Source organism: Tursiops truncatus, chromosome 6, assembly GCF_011762595.2.
Source record: "Tursiops truncatus isolate mTurTru1 chromosome 6, mTurTru1.mat.Y, whole genome shotgun sequence".
Lineage (NCBI taxonomy): Eukaryota > Metazoa > Chordata > Mammalia > Artiodactyla > Delphinidae > Tursiops > Tursiops truncatus.
The window spans coordinates 14,295,623-14,316,620 of NC_047039.1; the positions used below are offsets into that span (position 1 = coordinate 14,295,623).

Sequence of the window (20,998 nt, forward strand, 5' to 3'; positions counted from 1 at the left end):
GAGTGGCTGGGCCCGTGAGCCATGACCGCTGAGCCTGCGCGTCCAGAGCCTGTGCTCCGCAATGGGGGAGGCCACAACAGTGAGAGGCACACGTACCGCAAAAAAAAAAAAAAAAAAAAAAAAGTGGGGTTAAAACACATGTGACTTAACAGTTTACAATTCTGAATTGAGCCTGCATAATTCAGCAGAACATTTTGAGGTGTTTTAGTCAAAGGCTAATTTCTTTTGTTCTCCAAAGAACAGAGCTAAACAACAGCTTCAGGGTCCTTAAAAATACACCAAAGATCAGGCTTAGAAAACATGCAGCTTCTCTAAATACATTTATTGACCTGTTGGCTGGAGTGGTAAAACTATAGGAAGCATAATGACAAGTGAAAAGCAAAATATATCTCAGGGCAACCGTGAGAATATGCAAGATTCCTGGCATGTTTAGATTTCTTGATTCTTGTCCTGGCAAGTAGCATCTCAATGAAGTGGATTTTTGGATTCATTCTCTGATCAAAAGAAAAAAGTTGGAAGCCATGGTTATTATAAATTATAAAATATTATGTAATAATAATAAATATTTATAGAATTTTAAAAATGCTAACAACCCTACTGAAAGGCAATATCATTAGCTTCATTTTACAGGTGAGAAAACTAATTAAATAACTTAGCTTAAAGTCCCTAGTTTGGGGAAGAACTAAGAAAAGAATTGAAGTTTCCTGAGTCCAAGTCCAATTTTCTTTCCATGATACTAAATTGCCAATCTTGCCCAGTAATGGGGCATGCCCACCTATCATTCCAAGCACCTAAAGAGTTGAATGGATGTTTGCTGTGACGCTATGCTTCTGGTCACTGTGACAGAGGAAGAAAATGGGCCTAATGTCTTAGCATTCCCTGCAGAATGGATCACACCAGGGGTTCAGCTGAGTGCAATGATGCTTGGTGAGAGAATTAATGATGTTCCTCATCTTATGACCCCTCTGATCCTTTCCTTGAGGAAGTTATAGTCAATGGTTTTTGAGTCGATTATTCACTTTATAATCTCTCTGCAGTTTCCGTCCCAGAAAAGATTCAGGAAATTCAGGAAAGGGTGGGGATTTGTAAGAATAATTCCTTTAATATAATTTATCCTGAACCTTTCCCCTATTTATAACTTTTTGTTCTTGTTGCCATTTTTAGATTTGGAGACTGTTTTTCACTGAAAGGAATATATTCAGAACAATTAGGTTTCCTAGTATAACTTATGTAGGAGTGTGTAAAACACAAAAATAATAAGTGAACTATGAATTATTGAGGCATTTTGAAAGGAATAAAATTGCTAAATCTTGTAGTGTGTTCTTAAATGTTATTTTCTGACTACGCTGCAAGTTTCAATGATCAGCACTTAAGAACAAAATTTGCTCTTCAATTGAGACCTTTTTAAATAAAATTTCCTGTCATATTACTTTATATTAAACTTATAACTAATAGAAACTTATACAAATTTTAGCACAGATTACAGCGGTCCTGATCTAGTAGGTGATAAAGTAGCCACTTTTCTCATTACTATATTAATATACACACAACTCTGAGTTATTTATGTTCATATTGATGGCTTTTTTCATTTCTGAAACTGAGTCATTTAAAAAATGTAAAATAAATTGTGTTTTAGTGTATTGTAGAACTCAGTGTCACATCTTTCTTAAATCACATAGAAGTATGAAAATATTTGGAAACAAAGAAAAAAAAGTCTTACGTGTTATGGTTTACTGTTTTTTCCACAGTCAGCTTCAGGTTTTAACATACAGGTCGTGGCGTCACAGCAAGGATTGGCACATTCCTTTAAAGCACACACACAATGCGAAAGTGGGTTCAAGTATTTTTTTTCCTGTAGACTAGGTGCACAGAATTCTGGTACAAGATGACAGTGAAATTTCACTTTCTAAACTAAATTACTCTGCTATACAAATTCTAATGGAAATGACCAAGGAAATTTAATAATAGAAAAAATGCTGAGTAGTGAAAACTACCTCCTAAAAGGACAAAAATAGAATTATCCAAGAATTATCCCAAATAAATTTGCCCACGTGGTATTACATGTAAGTTAATTTAAAAGCTCAAAGGACAATATTTCTATACTATTCAAACAGCTTGAAGATAGAGAAAAAAATTTTCTTAATCCTCAATTCATTTTACCAAGCCTGCATAATTTCGATAATGAGATTTGGTAATGAATATACACATACATACTATTCTCATTTATGAATATAAATGCAAAAACTTGAATAAAATATTAGTAAAACACTAGCTTATTAATATAACAACTCTCTATTACAAACTATGCAGGGTTTTTTTTTGTCACCAAAAATGCAAGAGTGACTCAGCTCTACAGAATAAAGTAATATAATCCATCATATTAAAAGGCTAAGGGGAGAAAACAACTAATATTATAGTGATAGATGGCAAAAATTAGTACAAATTAGGTAGCCATTATTTACTTATTTAAGCATATATTAGTAAACTATGAACAGAATTATGCATCATTATGATAAAATCTATCTGATGAATAGCAAAAATATATTCAATAATATAAACTATAAGACAAGAATTATTTATAAGCTATGTAAAGCAACTATACTCCAATAAAAAGTAATTTAAAAAAGTTACTCATAGGCTATATCTTAATGTAAATTCTGACAAATGCTATGAGTGAAAAAATACATGAAAGTATAATAATTGGAACATAAAATCACACTTTCATTATTCATATGTGGTACAATTCTTGACCTAGGAAAAAAAGAGAGGATCAACTCTAAAAACTTTGAATGAGTCACTAAGATAGCTGTTTAAGATAACAATAAAATAACATCAAGAACACTAATAAATTAGAACCTAAATAAAAAAGAAAACATTATACATATTAATAGCAAAAAGAAAAAATTGGAAATACTTCAAAATAAACTTTCAAAATGTGCAAGAACTGCATGAAGAACATTTTATATAACTTCCCTGAAAAACTTCAAAGGCAACTTGTCTTTTAAGACAATACTTAATATTGTGAAAATGCCAGTGGCCTTCAGAGTGAATTATGAATTTAACACGTTTCAACCAGAATCTCAATTGTATTTGTGGGCAAGTTGACAAAAAAAAAATACTGGGAGTTTTATAGAAGAATGAACACTGGATAATTGCTATGTAAACACTGCCAAAAAAAAAAAAAAAAGCCAGTGAAGAAATTTTCTATTAAAGATATTAAAGTGTGTTACATAGTTACAGTCATTAAAGTAGCATTTCAGTTGTGTGATAATATCTAGACAGATAGATAGAATGATCATTTTTTAAATCCAGAAAAATACCTGCATATATACATAAAAATAATAAAATAGCATATAAGATCATGGAAAACTGGATTTTTCACTAAAGGATACTATATAAAGTATATATACACTACTTTTTGGATAAGAAAACAGTTGTTTAAAAATTCAGTTGTTTGTAAGCTTGAACTCTCTCTGATTTTATTCATCTGTAGAAGAAGAAAATCAAGATATGGAAAAAGTATAGCAGTTGGATGATATACTTAAAGAATATTAGATATTATACATCATATATAGTAGTTTCTCTCTCTCCTCTCCTCCTCCCTTCTCTCCCTCTTTTTTTTGTAGGTGTGTCTGTATGTACTGAATACACGTTATTTACCTGCTGAAATTAGAAATAGTAAGGATTGTGAACAACTTCAATGATCTTCCACCCAAGAAACCACATGGGAATGTAAGGAAGTAAGAATGAGATAAACATAAGTCTAACTTATTGTAGGGTATCACGTCATTTGTAAAATTTCATATCTCATTATAATTAAGAGAATATTTGCAATATTCTTTACAAATGATTGTTGCACCATGTAAACTTTTAATATAATTCAATAGCTTAAAATTTTTGAATAAATAAACTCAGGCATAGAGAGATTACATGCCTTCCCCATTGTCATAGAGCCTCTTAAAGTAATGGATAAGTCTTGGGTTGCAGTAGGCTTCACCAATTACTAGCTTTGTATCCTTGGATCTAGTTACTTAAATTTTCTGCATCTCACTTCTTTTCTAAATTGGGAAAATAACAAACCTATTTTGTAGATTTGTTGTGAGTAATAAGGAGATTGTGATTATAAAAGCATTTTGCAGATTAACACATAAAAATTCTCTTCAAATAGTAACTCATTTTCTCAACCTTAAAAGTAAAAGAAGATTGCTAAGAAAATAGAATGCTTTCTTTTAGAAACCCAATCTGGGATTGCTAGTAAACATTCTATCAGAGACATTCTTTAGAGTGCACTGATGCCTTGAAGGGGTCAGATTTTTATGAAGATTAGCAGAAGTATAGTAATTATCTTAGACGTTCTATGTTAACCCATTTTCTACAGGTTTGTGTGATTTTTCTTTTTTCTCCTTCTGTTTTAATTTCTCCTCGTTTACACACTGGTTTGATGAGAGAAGGCCAGCACTTTTTCTATGGAGAGAACTTACTTCTAGACTTTTAATTGTTATTGCTCAACAAATGATCAGCTGTGACTTTATGTGATTTAGGAATTTCTGACTAATATATTTAGGAAAGATCATAAGTGACATGTTATAGTTAATGATTTACTTCTTTACACTGAACTTCATACAATCATGTCATAAGTGTATCCTGGCTTTGAAATGCTTTTCAAAAGATTACTAAAAGCAGTACTGAAAACAAGTGCAAGCCTACGTTTTACTAAGATGTCAAGTTTGTCTTTAAAAAGAATTTCCAAAAAAACATTTTAAAGGAAAAAAAAGAAAAAGAAAACAGTATAATTCTTATGCAACAATAACTCCTTAGTAAAATTTTTAAACCGTGGATATTTTCATACCTCAGGAGAGCCACAATCACAGACTTCTCCTACTTCCAGAAGTTGGTTCCCACACACTGGTTTTATCGTCATATTTTTAGGAACCAGTGTTTTCAGCAAGCAGCTTGGTTTTTGAGATAAAATATATTTTTTAAAATGTGAGCGACTGACTGTACTGAAATCCTTTGGGAATTTTGAACTGTAACCAGAAGAAAAATGAGACATATCATGACACACAGTGATAAGTGAACATGAGAATCTGACTTGTCTAACGATATTACGTAGTTCAATGAAAATTCCAAATTTAGTATAAATGGACCATGTTATATGTGGAGCTTCATAGAGCAGGCATACTCTGCTGGTTGAAAAATTCTTTTCCTAGACACCCAGTTGTAGAGTTGGAAGAATTTAAATTCCCGTGTGGATTCACTTCTGTCCTAAAGGGCAGCAGTGATGAGCCTCGCCATTTGTTATCATTCACTCATCTCGCCGAGGGCTAAGAGGTAGGCGATAATAACAATGAATAGTGAAAGGAAATAATTGCAGAATTAGAGGTTCTATGGACATATTTATCTATTTATGAACACTTCAAAAGCAAGGTATGTTTTTTCATTTTTCTATCCCAGGTCCTTGCAAAGTGCCTGGAATTAAAAGGCAACTATTAATAACATAAAAATGAATTGATTGGTGATGGGGATTTATAAGGATGTTGTCATCATCTTAATTAGATAAATATTTTTAGAAAATATATTATTTTAAGCTAAAATTATTTTAAGTTAACATGGTCACTATACTTATAAACTCTATCTTGGCATATTTGGAGATCTTAAATAATGAACTCTGCTAGCTGGTAAATCCTATACATCAAGAAGCTGGAGGGTGGGGATTTCCCTGGCAGTCCAGTGGTTAAGGCTCTGCACTTCCAATGCAGGGGGCACGGGTTTGATCCCTGGTTGGGGAGCTAAGATCCCACATGTTGTGCGGTGTGGCCAAAAAAAAAAAAAAAAGAAAAAAGCTGGAGGGTGAATTAGCAGGAAACAGCCCTACATAAAAAAAAAAAATTTTCCATCCAACTATATAGGCTGCATCTGAATTCTTTGGGATTTAAGAAATATTTTTTCTCTAGGGTGACAAGGGCTCACCTCAGATACTCATTCATCACACAACTCCCAGAGAGACACTTGGTGTTATATGGAACATCAGGCATACCGAGGGCATGACCCAACTCATGTGCCATCACTCCTGCAAGAGAGACACTATTCTTTCTCTTACCCTGGAAAAAGAATAGAAATATCTATTACTTCTGATTTTATTCAGTTATTTGTTAATTTTTGCCAATGTTCAGTGTTACAAAAAAATAGTTTGACAGATGAAAATTATTGAATCATTGAGCTTCTTGCCCTGTCATTGGTTATTGAAAATTGTTGCATAAACATTTGAAATGATTGCCTCCTGGGAATCTAACCATTGAGCCAGTGCTCAATCAATATTTGCTGAATTAATGATGAATTCTTGATAAACCATGGTTAAATTATGGTAATTCCATTCTTTATAAGAAGTACTAAAATACACCATAGTATATACTCAAAGACCTCCAAAAACTATTGCCGTGATGCCTATGACATTGGTAGTGTTTGGCCGTATGACACCAGCATGCACTTTGTCTGACCTTCCTGGCCATAGATACTAGGGATGATTAATTTGAAGTTGCCTTGGGCCCCAGAGGGCACCTGGATTCCCTTTATGTCCCAGTCTTCCTGTTCTCATTCACTAACACAAACTAAAGAATGAAACCTCTGGGATAGTCAATGTAAAGAGATATTCTGTTTCATAATCCAAGGAATCTTCAGTGTAGTGATCTAGCAGGAGGTTCACTTCTACTTTTATTTACTGACTCAGAAAATGTACATTGTGCTAACTCTGAATAAGACATTGTGCTTGTCTTCCTGAAGGTTATAGAACCTCATGGAGCTATATTTTTACAAACCTCAATAACGGCAACAGACGATGGGGAACACAAGGAATTCAAGGCTGCCAGTGCTGTAATTCGATTTTTGAAGCCAACTCCACTGTGTGAAAGTTACAGGCACATTGTCACAATTTGAATCTTTGGAACCATCAGCTTTTTTCAACTCTGTTTGAGATTTCCCTAGTTCCCCTATCCTTTTCATATTCATGAGGCCCCCGAAAAGCTTCTGCTGTTCTATAGCATTATAATGACCACAGATGGCTATCCCACATCCAAGAGTCGATTTTAGTGTTCTGACATGGGTCTCCAATAATCTCACAGGTGAACTGCTATTAGTAGAACTTTAGGCTCTCTGACAACTGATCAGGGAGGTAGAATTGAACAGGAATGTCTGCCAAGAAACATTTGGGATAACTATCTTCTCTGCCAAAATAGGCCTGGCCCTGTCCAGCGTGTGCTCACGTGAGTAGCTGAGCGTGGTCATGGATCTTCATCTTCCCCAGGTTAGAACGATGCCAATTCAGAAAGTTTTCAAAGGTGACAGCTGTGTTGGGTACCACCTTTATCTTATCACCATCAGACCAGACTTCCATACCTATCAAGACCACTTGAACATCTATGGTATTATACATCTGTGGAAAGAACATTTTTCTTCATGAAAATGTTTGAGATTTCTGTTTTTAAAAGTTTTGATTGAAGTATAGTTGATTTACAATGTGTTAATTTCTGTTGTACAGCAAAGTGACTCAGTTATATATATATATTCTTTTTCATATGCTTTTCCATTATGGTTTATCCCAGGATATTGAATATAGTTTCCTGTGCTATATAGTAGGAGAGATTTCTTTAGTATTTTAGATATTTTACTGACCACAAGTGATGCATAAATGTATCCAAATTTTGAAAATAGAAAACCTAGAAGTTGCCTTTTCTACAGTATATGTGATTTTACCTTGATGTTGATCATATCTGCTAAATTTCCCAAAACTGCTGGCCTTAAGCCATTGTGACTCTCCCAGCTCCTTATTTGGTGAACACATAGGGAAGCCCTAAGCTCCTGTGTGGAAATATATGTTTAGAGAACAAATATCTTACCACATTGAGTAGGTTTATCACATCAAACAGAAAGCTTCTTATCAAAGTTACATTCCTATTATACATGTTATACTGTAAAACAGAAAATGCAAAGAGTAATTAAAACCACAAATTAAAATGAGAAAGCTGATGGGGTACAGGATTTTACATTCTAAGAAAAATTACACGTTTCAATGTAAATAAATGTCTGTTCATTCCACGTCTATCTTATATAAGAATCTATTTCAACAAATTCTAATTCAAATGTAAGACGTTTTTGGCAGGAGAACAATTTGGCATTCATATAAAATTTCAATTCAAACTAAGTTAAATCAAATTAATTTCAGTGTTTTTAAACCAATTTAATATTATTAAAATTTGGTTATAAAGCAGTATTTGAGAGAAGCACAGATTCTAGTATTTTTGAGCATATGAACATAATTTGTAAAGTACAGATAGTTTTATGTCTATATGTATTATAGTGAGAACTTTAAAAAGACATTAATAACCCATTCTTTTATGTTTCTAGTTATTGTGGTTGTTTTACTGTTGCTATCTGGCATTAAGTATATTTCCAATATCTGAATATTTTGGCAGAAGATTTTAAAGGGGGGGATGAATGAAAACTATTTTTGACAAAGCAGGTAGAACAGACAAGACAATCAGGTGGACAGACTTTGTATTTTCAGCTAGAATAGTTTATTGCTTGTGTCCACTTGATAAGAAAACTTAAAAGTTGACTTAACTGGCCAAAAAGTACTTATATTTCATACTCACAAAGGCATTATCCAGCACCAAAAAGAGATCGATGTATTTCTTAGCCTGAAGAAAGTCTTTCTTTACAAAGAGTGAAAGAACATTGTTAATATCTTCAACCTAAGAGATTAAAAAGCTTACAAAGATTTAAATAAGTAAAGAAGGGTTGAGCTTTACTCATACGAGTCATTGCTGGGTGCACCAGTATTTCATACATCATTGCTGAAATGAATGTTGGTCGGAAAGCTGCACTCACCTTTGGCCTTTTGAGTGACCTTGAGGTTCGAATAAGGCCCTGTTTCCTGCCAACATTTCTTACACCACAGGTGTGATTAGCTGGGTCTAGCTCCTCCTGGTTGTATATGAGGACAGCATGTTCTTCTTGGTCTGTGCTTTTCAAAGGCTTTATCATGTATCTCTGATTGTGATGTGTGAAGTATCCCCTGCGAGATACAGAGGCTCATATTTCAAGATTGTCTTCCAGAGTCACATCCACTGACCAGAGTGTCAGGGATACCTCTCCCTCAATCCCAAACTCACACATAGAGTTTTCATTTGTAGGCCTTGCAGCTAACTTTTGCTAACTTAAGTTGTACTCAGTATTTGTCAGTACTAAAATAGAGCCTATTTTAATTACCTAGAGAATTCTGAACAAGAAGTACTAAGGTGAAGCTATCCCAAAGAATTTGGAATGTACACCATAGTTTATTTTCACATTTAGCAAATATTTCTTGGCAGTTCCCAGACATATAATGGAAAATGCAGTAAAGGCATGTTTAGATACCAAGAACCCCAGAAGAGAGAAAGAATGATGAGCAGATCAGCCAGAGGAACAGTTTATAATTAGTATTAACTTAAAGATTTTCTCCTCTTAGAAGGAAAATTAGTTCAGAAATACAAAGTAAATCCATATGTTGGAATATTAGAAAGCCAACACAGCTGTTAAAAATTACATCTATGAAGGTATTTTATGACCTGGGAAAAGGCTTATGATGTCATGTGGTATGTCCCAGGTTGGCAGAAGAATCATGTATATTTTATTTCATATTTCAATCATGTAAAAGATATATTTGTCTATATGCATAAAAGGCAGCAACCATGACAAAATATTAATAATAGCGATACACAGAGGTAAAATTTTATGGTGGATATTTTTGTATTTGTGCTTTCTCACACGTTAAAAATTTTCCCTAGTTGGCAAGAATTATTTTAGTAAACAGAAATACCACACAGACAGACACACACACATACCCATACACACAAACTTCTAAAAATTATGTTCAACCATGACAATTGCAGGGTAGAATCTTTAAGAAAATGAAACAGGTGGTTTTGGGGAGTGAGTGGTAGAGTGGGTGATAAACATGAAAATGGATCCAGATATCATCAAGCTCCAGAATGTAGTACTTGTTTAAAAATTGCTAACTTTAACTTTTACTGGAACCGCAGATAATGGGTGCAAGGATGATACATTATTCTTCACTTTAACCACATATATTCAACATTTTATCAATGGAGACAATTCTACCAGGATAGTAAGAAGATATGGTGTTCAGAAAGACTCAACCTTGTGTCACAAAATGGTGCTTGATGTTTAACATTTTTGCAAGTGGCACTCACCTCAGCCCATCACAAGTACAAATGCTGGCAACAGAATCCTTTTCATTTAGGACGTGTCCTTTATAGTAGCAGTGTTCCTAAGGTTGAAAAAAATGTGTTTGCTTTTTTTAACTACAAAAGTAAACATATCACAGTTGTGTTGAAAGCTCTTATCTTGAATATGTAGGAAAGTTCTTCAAGTAGTGGCTGTGGCCAGACCAGCTCCCAGAAACAAAAACATTGAGAACCTCAGCGGTTTCATGAACTACTCCATGGGGAATTTGAATCTAAATGGACTCATGGCAAGAGTGGATGCTGCATTTGAGAAGTAGCCAGTTCCCCAATGGGATCTATAGCACTCCCCAAGAGCTCTCAGGTTTGAGTGTCAACTTTTGAGAATATAGTTCCCTTATGCAAGCTCCACTGTGCATCACATATCAATAAAATGAGGTATTCACTTTTCCAGATTCTAGAGTCCTCAGGGGGCCACATCACCACTCCTGAGCCCCTCAGACTAACTGGTCCAACTCATTATTTTAACTAGTGTGTTAGTGGCATCCCTTTACCAGCATCCGAAGCCCAGAGAATTTATCTACAACTAGAGATTCACACATGGTTGGTGCTTCGTAGAAGCAAAGTAATGGGTCACTTATGTAGAATGATCCAAGAAAGCTAATGAATAAACTCTTGCTCAAAATAAACTGATTTACCTCAGGGTCTGAAAATCCATCTGTATCTTTCTTTCCTTTGTAAGAAACCTTGTCATCATAAACATTTTCTTATAGACGACTTGGAAAAGGTACCACATTAAGATATCACTGGCTATTCACACTTGAGCATGAATAAATTTATCAGATATTTTCCCCAGAGGTCAATGTTAGCAACAATCCAGACATCCATGAAATGAGAGTCTTGACTTGAGAAGGGAATGGAGAGTCATTCTGTGGCATAAGTCTTGTCTGTTTTTTTATAGAAACGTAGATATTTGGGGCACCATGGAGGGTGGCTCTGAGAAACTCGCTTAGCTTGGTAATACTCTATGAATGAGTCTTTTTATATTCTCTTCCTGTTTTTCCCTTGGCCTTGATTCTCTATGTCTGATATCTATACCTTGGCATTATTCATATGATGGTAGTTTAACCAGATAAAAAATTATATTAAATAATGTACCTTTTCTGATCTCAGGATAAATGCATATATCATTAGGAAACAGTAAACAGCGACATGACCTTTCAAGTACCTAGGGGACAATATTTCTAACCTATTGATAAGATGGTTTAAGGGAAAGCAGACTTTTGGTTGCTTCTAAAAATGCAACACTTGGAAGCCTCCTACTACTCCTATCTTTTAAAAAAAGATACAATTTTTTTCATCTGTTATCTCATTGGTCTTAGATGAGCATCCTGTTTTCAAGTCCTTTAATTTTTTTTAAGTTGCCCTTGAACCTATGAATCTTATGATGTAAGCAGCAGATCCAAGTAAGAGTCCCAGAAAGCATTCGGAACCTACCATGTTCTGAGGGCTTGTTGTGATTTTCTCTCCTGTGGGTGAGTAATATGTTTCAAGGTAGTCTGGCCCCAGGAGATGCCTGTAGAGAGCAGAAAGCTGCATGATACTCTCATGGTGGTAGTAAAGGCTAATATTCCTGTAAGATCATCAGTACTAAAGGAATGATAATGTCTACAGTGAGAAAGAGCTGGCATTCTGACCACTGGTCCTTTTCCAACATCAGAAGTCTGCTCCTGAAGCAAACCAAAGCATTAGTTATACCTCTTAGATCTGAGGAAAGAAATACCCTGAAATACTTTTCTGATAGAAAAATCACATAGGAATTTTTCTACCTTCAAATGGATTATTTTGGGATTCTTTGAACCAAGGATATAGCCTCCAAAGGATCTCTGTAGGGTGTTGGGTCGTAAATACACATGAAGGACCATTGCATTCAGGGAGAAGTTTACTGACTATTATAGAACTTGGTGGAGCCCCATACCCTGGGATCTATCTCAAACTTGTGTGCCCTGAATGAGCATTAGATATATGTTATTATAAAAGTAATGGAGGAGAGGACCTTCAAGATGGCAGAGGAGCAAGACGGGGAGATCACCTTCCTCCCCCAAAATACATCAAAAATACATCTACATGTGGAACAACTCCTACAGAACACCTACTGAACGCTGGCAGAAGACCACAGACTCCCCAAAAGGCAAGAAACTCCCCACGTACCTGGGTAGGGCAAAAGAAAAAACTGACACAAAAGAATAGGGACAGGACCTGCACTTCTGGGAGGGAGCTGTGAAGGAGGAAAAATTTCCACATACTAGGAAGTCCCTTTGCAGGCAGAGACTGTGGGTGGCAGAGGGGGGAAGCTTCAGAGCCACAGAGGAGAGTGCAGGAACAAGGGTGCAGAGGGCAAAGTGGAGAGATTCCCCCATGGAGGATCGGCGCCGACCAGCACTCACCAGCCTGAGAGGCTTCTCTGCTCACCCGCCGGGGTGGGTGAGGGCTGGGAGCTGAGGCTCCAGCTTCAGAGTTCAGACCCAAGGGAGAGGACTGGGGATGGCTGCCTGAACACAGCCTGAAGGGGGCTAGTGTGCCACAGCTGTCCGGGAAAAAGTCTGGAGCTGCCTAAGAGTCAAGAGACCACTGTTTCGGGGTGCACGAGGAGAGGAAATTCAGAACACCACCTAAATGACCTTCAGAGATGGGCGCAAGCCACAGCTATCAGCGCAGACCCCAGAGATGGGCATGAGATGCTAAGGCTGCTGCTGCCGCCACCAAGAAGCCTGTGTGCGAGCACAGGTCACTATCCACACCTCCACTCCTCGGAGCCTGTGCAACCCGCCACTGCCAGGGTCCCGTGATCCAGAGACAATTTCCCTGAGAGAACATATGACTCACCTCAGGCTGGTACAAGGTCACACTGGACTCTACCACTGCAAGCTTGCCCTGCATTCCATACCTCTCCCTCCCCCTGACCTAAGTGATCCAGAGCCCCCAAATCAGCTGCTCTTTAACCCCCTCCTGTCTGGACGAAGAAGAGTTGCCAGAGGGCGACCTACATGCAGAGGCGGGAACAAATCCAGAGCTGAACCCCAGGAGCTGTGTGAACAAAGAAGAGAAAGGGAAATTTCTCTGTGCAGCCTCAGGGGCAGCGTATTAAATCTCCGCAATCACCTTGATGTACCCTGCATCTGTGGAATACCTGAATACACAACTAATCATTCCAAAATTGAGGTGGTGGTCTTTAAGAGCAACTGTAGATTGGGGTTTGCTGTATGCAACTGACTAGTTTCTGATTTTTATGTTTATCTTAGTATAGTTTTTAGTGCTTCTTATCATTGGTGGATTTGTTTATTGGTTTGGTTGCTCTCGTCTTTTTCTTTCTTAATTAGAAAATTTTTAAATTTAATACTATCTTTTTTATTTTTTTTAATAACTTTATTTTACTTATTCTTTTATTTCTTTCTTTCTTTTCTCCCTTTTCTTCTGAGCCATGTGGCTGAGAGGGTCTTGGTGCTCCAGCTGGGTCTCAGACCTGAGTGGGGGAGACACAAGTTCACCAGAGACCTCCTGGCCCCTCATAATATCAATTGGTGAGAGCTCCCCCAGAGATCTCCATCTCAACACTAAGACCCGGCTCCACTCAATGACCAACAAAGTCCAGCACTGGACACCCCATGCCAAACAACTGGCAAGACAGGAACACAAGACCACCCATTAGCAGAGAGGCTGCCTAAAATAATAATAAATTCACAGACACCCCCAAACACAACACTGGATGCGGTCCTGCCCACCAGAAAGAAAAGATCCAGCCTTATCGACCAGAGAGCACAGGCACCAGTCCCCTCCACCAGGAGCCTACACAAACCACTGAAACAACCTTACCCACTGGGGGCAGACACCAAAAACAATGGGAACTACGAACCTGAAGACTGTGAAAAGGAGACCCCAAACACAGTAAGTTAAGCAAAATGAGAAGACAGATAAATACACAGCAGATGAAGGAGCAAGGTAAAAACCCACCAGACCTAACAAATGAAGAGGAAATAGGCAGTCTACCTGAAAAAGAATTCAGAGTAATGATAGTAAAGATGATCCAAAATATTGGAAATAGAATGGAGAAATACAAGAAACGTTTAACAAGGGCCTAAAAGAACTAAAGAGCAAACATACAATGATGAACAACAGAATAAATGGAATTAAAAATTCTCTAGAGGGAATCAATAGCAGAATAACTAAAGCAGAAGAATGAATAAGTGAGCTGGAAGTAAAATAGTGGAAATAACTGCTACAGAGCAGAATAAAAAAAAAAGAATGAAAAGAATTGAGGACAGTCTCAGAGACCTCTGGGACAGCATTAAACACAACATTCAAATTATAGGGGTCCCAGAAGAAAAAGAGAAAAAGAAAGAGACTGAGAAAATATTTGAAGAGATTATAGTTGAAAATTTCCCTAATATGGGAAAGGAAATAGTTAATCAAGTCCAGGAAGTGCAGAGACTCATACAGGATAAATGCAAGGAGAAACACGCCAAGACACATATTAATCAAACTATCAAAAATTAAATACAGGGCTTCACTGGTGGTGCAGTGGTTGAGAGTTCACCTGCCGATGCAGGGGACACGGGTTCGTGCCCTGGTCCAGGAAGATCCCACATGCCGTGGAGCGGCTGGGCCCACGAGCCATGGCCACTGAGCCTATGCGTCTGGAGCCTGTGCTCCGCAACGGGAGAGGCCACAACAGTGAGAGTCCCGTGTACCGCAAAAAAAAAAAAATAATAATAAATACAAAGAAAAAGGTTAAAAGCAGCAAGGGAGAAGCAACAAATAACATAGGCGAGAATACCCATAAGGTTAACAGCTGATCTTTCAACAGAAACTCTGCAAGCCAGAAGGGAATGGCAGGAGATATTTGAAGTGATGAAAGGGAAAAACCTATAACCAAGATTACTCTACCCAGAAAGGATCTCATTCAGATTCGATGGAGAAATTAAAATCTTTAAAGGCAAGCAAAAGCTAAGAGAATTCAGCACCACCAAACCAGCTTTACAACAAATGCTAAAGGAATTCTCTAGGCAGGAAACACAAGAGAATGAAAAGACCTACAAAAACAAACCCCAAACAATTAAGAAAATGGTAAATGGAATATACATATCTATAATTACCTTAAATGTAAATGGATTAAATGCTTCAACCAAAAGATATCGACTGGCTTAATGGATACAAAAACAAGATTTGTATATATGCTGTCTGCAGGAGACCCACTTCAGACCTAGGGACCCATACTGACTGAAAGTGAAGGTTTGGAAAAAGATATTCCATGTAAATGGAAATCAAAAGAAAGCTGGAGTAGCAATTCTCATATCAGACAAAATAGACTTTAAAATAAAGACTGTTAGAAGAGACAAAGAAGGACACTACATAACAATCAAGGGATCAATCCAAGAAAGAAGACATAACAATTGTACATATTTTTGCACCCAACATAGGAGCACCTCAACATAAGGCAAATGCTAACAGCCAGAAAAGAGGAAATCGACAGTAACACAATCATAGTAGGGGACTTTAACACCCCACTTTCACCAATGGACAGATCATCCAAAATGAAAATAAATAAGGAAACCAAGCTTTAAATGATACATTAAGCAAGATGGACTTAACTGATATTTATAGGACATTCCATCCAAAAACAACAGAATACACATTTTTCTCAAGTGCTCATGGAACATTCTCCAGGATAGATCATATCTTGGGCCACAAATCAAGCCTTGATAAATTTAAGAAAATTGAAATCGTATCAAGTATGTTTTCCAACCACATGCTATGAGACCAGATACCAATTACAGCAAAAAAAACTGTAAAAAGTACAAACACATGGAGGCTAAGCAATGCACTACTAAATATCCAACAGATCACTGAAGAAATCAAAAGGAAATCAAAGAACACCTAGAAACAAATGACAATGAAGACACGACCACCCAAAACCTATGGGATGCAGCAAAAGCAGTTCTAAGAGGGAAATTTATAGCAATACAATTCTACTTCAAGAAATAAGAAAAATCTCAAACAACCTAACATTACATCTAAAGCAATTAGAGAAAGAAGAACAAAATCCCTCCGAAGTTAGCAGAAGGAAAGAAATCATAAAGATCAGATGAGAAATAAATGAAAAAGAAAGAAGGAAACAACAGCAAACTTCAATAAAATTAAAAGCTGGTTCTTTGAGAAGGTAAACCAAATTGATAAAACACTAACAGACTCATCAAGAAAAAAAGGGAGAAGACTCAAATTAACAGAATTAGAAATGAAAAAGGAGAAGTAACAACTGATCCTGCAGAAATACAATGAATCATGAAGGATTACTATAAGCAACTGTATGCCAGTAAAATGGGCAACCTGGAAGAAATGGACAAATTCTTAGAAAAGCACAACCTTCTGAGACTGAACCAGGAAGAAATAGAAAATATAAACACCAATCACAAGCATAGAAATGGAAACTGTGATGAAAAATCTTCCAACAAACAAAAGCCCAGGACCAGATGGCTTCACAGGTGAATTCTATCAAACATTTAGAGAAGAGCTAACTCCCATCCTTCTCAAACTCTTCCAAAAAACTGCAGAGGAACTAACAATCCCAAGCTCATTCTACGAGGCCACCATCACCCTGATACCCAAACCAGACAAAGATATCACAAAAAAAGAAAACTAGAGGCCAATATCACTGATGAACATAGATGCAAAAATCCTCAACAAAATAGTAGCAAACAGAATCCAACAGCACATTAAAAGGATCATACACCATGATCAAGTGTGGTTTATCCCAGGAATGCAAGGATTCAATATATGCAAATCAATCAATGTGATACACCATATTAAAAAATTGAAGAATAAAAACCATATGATTTTCTTAATAGATGTAGAAACAGCTTTTGACAAAATTTAACACCTATTTATGGTAAGAGCCCTCCAGAAAGTAGGCATGGAGGGAACTTACCTCAACAAAGTAAAGGCCATATATGACAAACCCACAGCCAACGTCATTCTCAATGGTGAAAAACTGAAGCCATTTCCACTAAGATCAGGAACAAGACAAGGTTGCCCACTCCCACTGCTATTATTCAACATAGTTTTGGAAGTTTTAGCCACAGCAATCAGAGAAGAAAAAGAAATAAAAGGAATCCAAATCGGAAAAGAAGTAAAACTGTCACTGTTTGCAGATGACATGATACTATACAATGAGAATCGTAAGGATGCCACCAGAAAACTGCTAGAGCTAATCAATGAATTTGGTAAAGTTGCAGGATCCAAAATCAATGCACAGAAATCTCTTGCTTTCCTATACACTAGTTATGAAAAATCTGAAAGAGAAATTAAGGAAACACGCCCATTTACCATTGCAACAAAAAGAATAAAATACCTAGGAATAAAACTATCTAAGGAGAGCTGTATGCAGAAAACTATAAGACACTGATAAAACATATTAAAGATGTTACAAACAGATGGAGAGATATACCATGTTCTTGGATTGGAAGAATCAACATTGTGAAAATGACTCTACTACCCAAAGCAATCTACAGATTCAATGCAATCCCTATCAAATTACCAATGGCATTTTTCACAGAACTAGACCAAAAAATTTCACAATTAGTGTTGAAACACAAAAGTCCCTGAGTAGCCAAAGCAATCTTAAGAAAGAAAAATGGAGCTGGAGGAGTCAGGCTCCCTAACTTCAGACTATACTACAAAGCTACAATAATCAAGACAGTATGGGACTGGCACAAAAAAGAAATATAGATCAATGTAACAGGATAGAAAACCCAGAGGTAAACTCATGCACATATGGTCACCTTCTCTTTGGTAAAGGAGGCAAGAATATACAATGGAGAAAAGACAGCCCCTTCAATAAGTGGTGCTGGAAAAACTGGACAGCTACATGTAAAAGAATGAAATTAGAACACTCCCTAACACCACACACAAAAATAAACTCAAATTGGATTAAAGACCTAAATGTAAGGCCAGACACCATCAAACTCTTAGAGGAAAACATAGGCAGAACACTCTATGACATAAATTAGAGCAAGATCCTTTTGACCCACCTCCTAGAGAAACAGAAATAAAAACAAAAAGAAACAAATGGGACCTAATGAAACTTAAAAGCTTTTGCACAGCAAGGGAAACCATAAACAAGATGAAAAGACAACGCTCAGAATGGGAGAAAATATTTAGAAACGAAGCAACTGACAAAGAGTTAATCTCCAAAATATACAAGCAGCTCATGCAACTCAATATCAAAAAAACAGACAACCCAATCCAAAAATGGGCAGAAGACCTAAATAGATATTTGTCCAATGAAGATATACAGATTTCCAACAACATATGAAAGGATGCTCAACATCACTAATGATTAGAGAAATACAAATCAAAACTACAATGAGATATCACCTCACACTGGTCAGAATGGCCATCATCAAAAAATCTACAAACAATAAATTCTGGAGAGGGTGTGGAGAAAAGGGAACCCTCTTGCACTGTTGGTGGGAATGTAAATTGGTACAGCCACTATGGAGAGCAGTATGGAGTTTCCTTAAAAAACTAAAAGTAGTACTACTGTACGACCCCACAATCCCACTACTGGGCATACACTCTAGAAAATCATAATTCAAAAGTGTCATGTACCACAATACTCATTGCAGCAGTATTTGTAATAACCAGGGCCCGGAAGCAACCTAAGTGTCCATCAACAGATGAATGGATAAAGAAGATGTGGCACATATATACAATGGAATATTACTCAGCCAAAAAAAACCTGAAACTGAGTTATTTGTAGTGAGGTGGATGGACATAGAGTCTGTCATACAGAGTGAAGTAAGTCAGAAAGAGAAAAACAAATACCATATGCTAACACATATATATGGAATCTAAAAATAAATAAATAAATAATGGTTCTGAAGATCCTAGGGGCAGGACAAGAATAAAGATGCAGACGTAGAGAATGGACTTGAGGACATGGGGAGGGGGAAGGGTAAGCTGGGACAAAGTGAGAGAGTGGTATGGACATATATACTCTACCAAATGTAAAATAGATAGCTAGTGGGAAGCAGCCGCATAGCACAGGGAGATCAGCTCGGTGCTTTTGACCACCTAGATGAATGGGATAGGGAGGTTGGGAGGCAGACACAAGAGAAAGGGTATATGGGGATATATGTATACATATAGCTGATTCACTTTGTTATACAGCTGAAACTATCACACCATTGTAAGGCAATTACACTCCAATAAAGATGTTAAAAAAATTAAAATGCTTTACAGAACAACAGCAACAAAAAGTAATGGAAAGTCACATCAAAGGTTTCAGTTTATCTGGGTGAAAAATATTTTCAATAAATTCCAAAAGCAGCAGGGAATCAAGTCATTCGTGCAGCTCTTTGTTTTACTCTTTGCATATAATTTCCTAGGGAAACATCAAACTTCTTAGATAATATTAACACCAACTATTAGCATCTAATGTTCAATATGCTTCATGTCTTCTATGTCAAATTACAGTATATAGAGTCTAAAGAAGATTTATTTTTCCACATTCTCTTAGGTATAATCCAGTGATTAGACTTGTCAGGAAATACAACTTACTCGGCTTTTTGTAGGCAAAGAATGACTTCTTCTCCATTTAATATCATCTGATACTGAAGTTCATGTTCATATCTTTCCTAAAAATATGTAATAATATAATGATAATTTATATTTATGAGTCTATCTAAAATAATTATAATGATATAGGTAGCTGTATAGAATAATAATTACAAATGTAATAGAAAGTTAATATCTATAATACATTTTTAAAATGTTAATTAATGAGATAATATGATTTCTCTATTATAGACAAAAGGCAATTCGGGGGGTCAGGAGGTGAGGGTAGGGAGAAGACATGGGTTTGGTGGGCTTGGCAAGGAATGTCTTCTCCTAGAAATACTGCCGTTCTGTCCTCTTTTTTTTTTTGTTCCCCCCACAGAGTTGGAGAAACACCCAAACTGTTTTATTTTTTCTGATCCAGTGTGGGAGTTAACTCCCTTCCTGCTGCTTAACTGTAAAAGCATTTAGAAAAATCCTATGCCCTCTCCTGGGCAAAGGGGAGCATTCATGTAAATGGGCTTCAAGACTGAACTACTAGATGTTGACTGTGACATCACTTCTACTAGTGAAAAGGTCCTTTACTGTCTCTTTAGATGACAGCAAAATCCCACGGTCATCCCATTGCTTACCTCTTTGCCATGCTTCTCTGTCTGGTTGTTCTGTATCTCTCTTTTGTGTAAAATGTGTAGTTTTTTAGGATGAACTACTTCATAGGGCTCTAGTTCAGGAGTCTGCTTTATGGCTATTGCTAGAAAAAGAGAGGTAATACTGACAAAATATTTAAAGGTTTTTGTCGGTTTTTTGAAAGTGAGTGGAAGACAATTTCCATTGAGAAGGGAAACATTGAGAAGAACAAGTTACTCCTCCAGTTCAGCTTTGATAACAAAGAATTTTTCTTTAGTTTTCTCTCCCTATTCTGGAAAGATGTGACAATGATGAAACAATTCTTTGGAACTGTCAATATATTAGTACTTACCTTGAGCTTGAACGATGAGCCAGAGGGTGGAAAGCAGGACCAAAGACATGCTGGCTACTGTAGGTAGCTGAGACATCCCACACAACATGAAGATTTGGTCTCCCCAGCTGTCCAGTTTTATCTTCCCCTACTTCTCTTTACAAATTGAAAAAAAATAATTAAAACCTTC

The 20,998-nt window shown here is 36.6% G+C and overlaps 1 protein-coding gene across 1 annotated transcript; it reads right to left on the reverse strand.

Annotated features, from left to right (window-relative positions):
- Positions 1–307: 307 nt before the first annotated feature.
- Positions 308–20,984, reverse strand: ADAMDEC1 (ADAM like decysin 1). The gene is made up of 14 exons (XM_019941407.3): positions 20,830–20,984; positions 20,483–20,601; positions 19,854–19,930; positions 11,736–11,814; positions 10,248–10,324; positions 8,884–9,070; positions 8,649–8,708; positions 7,893–7,964; positions 7,260–7,429; positions 6,816–6,897; positions 5,971–6,101; positions 4,850–5,027; positions 1,721–1,804; positions 308–494 (listed from the first exon to the last, which is right to left on the reverse strand). The coding sequence occupies exons 1-13, from the start codon at positions 20,915–20,917 to the stop codon at positions 1,724–1,726; spliced, it is 1,401 nt and encodes a 466-aa protein (XP_019796966.1). The 5' UTR covers positions 20,918–20,984; the 3' UTR covers positions 308–494; positions 1,721–1,723.
- Between the last annotated feature and the right edge of the window lie 14 nt (positions 20,985–20,998).

Coding starts and splice junctions, on each gene's coding strand:
- ADAMDEC1 (XM_019941407.3), bottom strand. CDS start 20,917: ATGTTGTGTGGGATGTCTCAGCTACCTACAGTAGCCAGCATGTCTTTG. Junction 20,602..20,829: donor GCTCATCGTTCAAGCTCAAG/GTAAGTACTAAT, acceptor CTCTTTTTCTAG/CAATAGCCATAAAGCAGACT. Junction 5,028..5,970: donor GTGATGAATGAGTATCTGAG/GTGAGCCCTTGT, acceptor TTCTGGTTACAG/TTCAAAATTCCCAAAGGATT.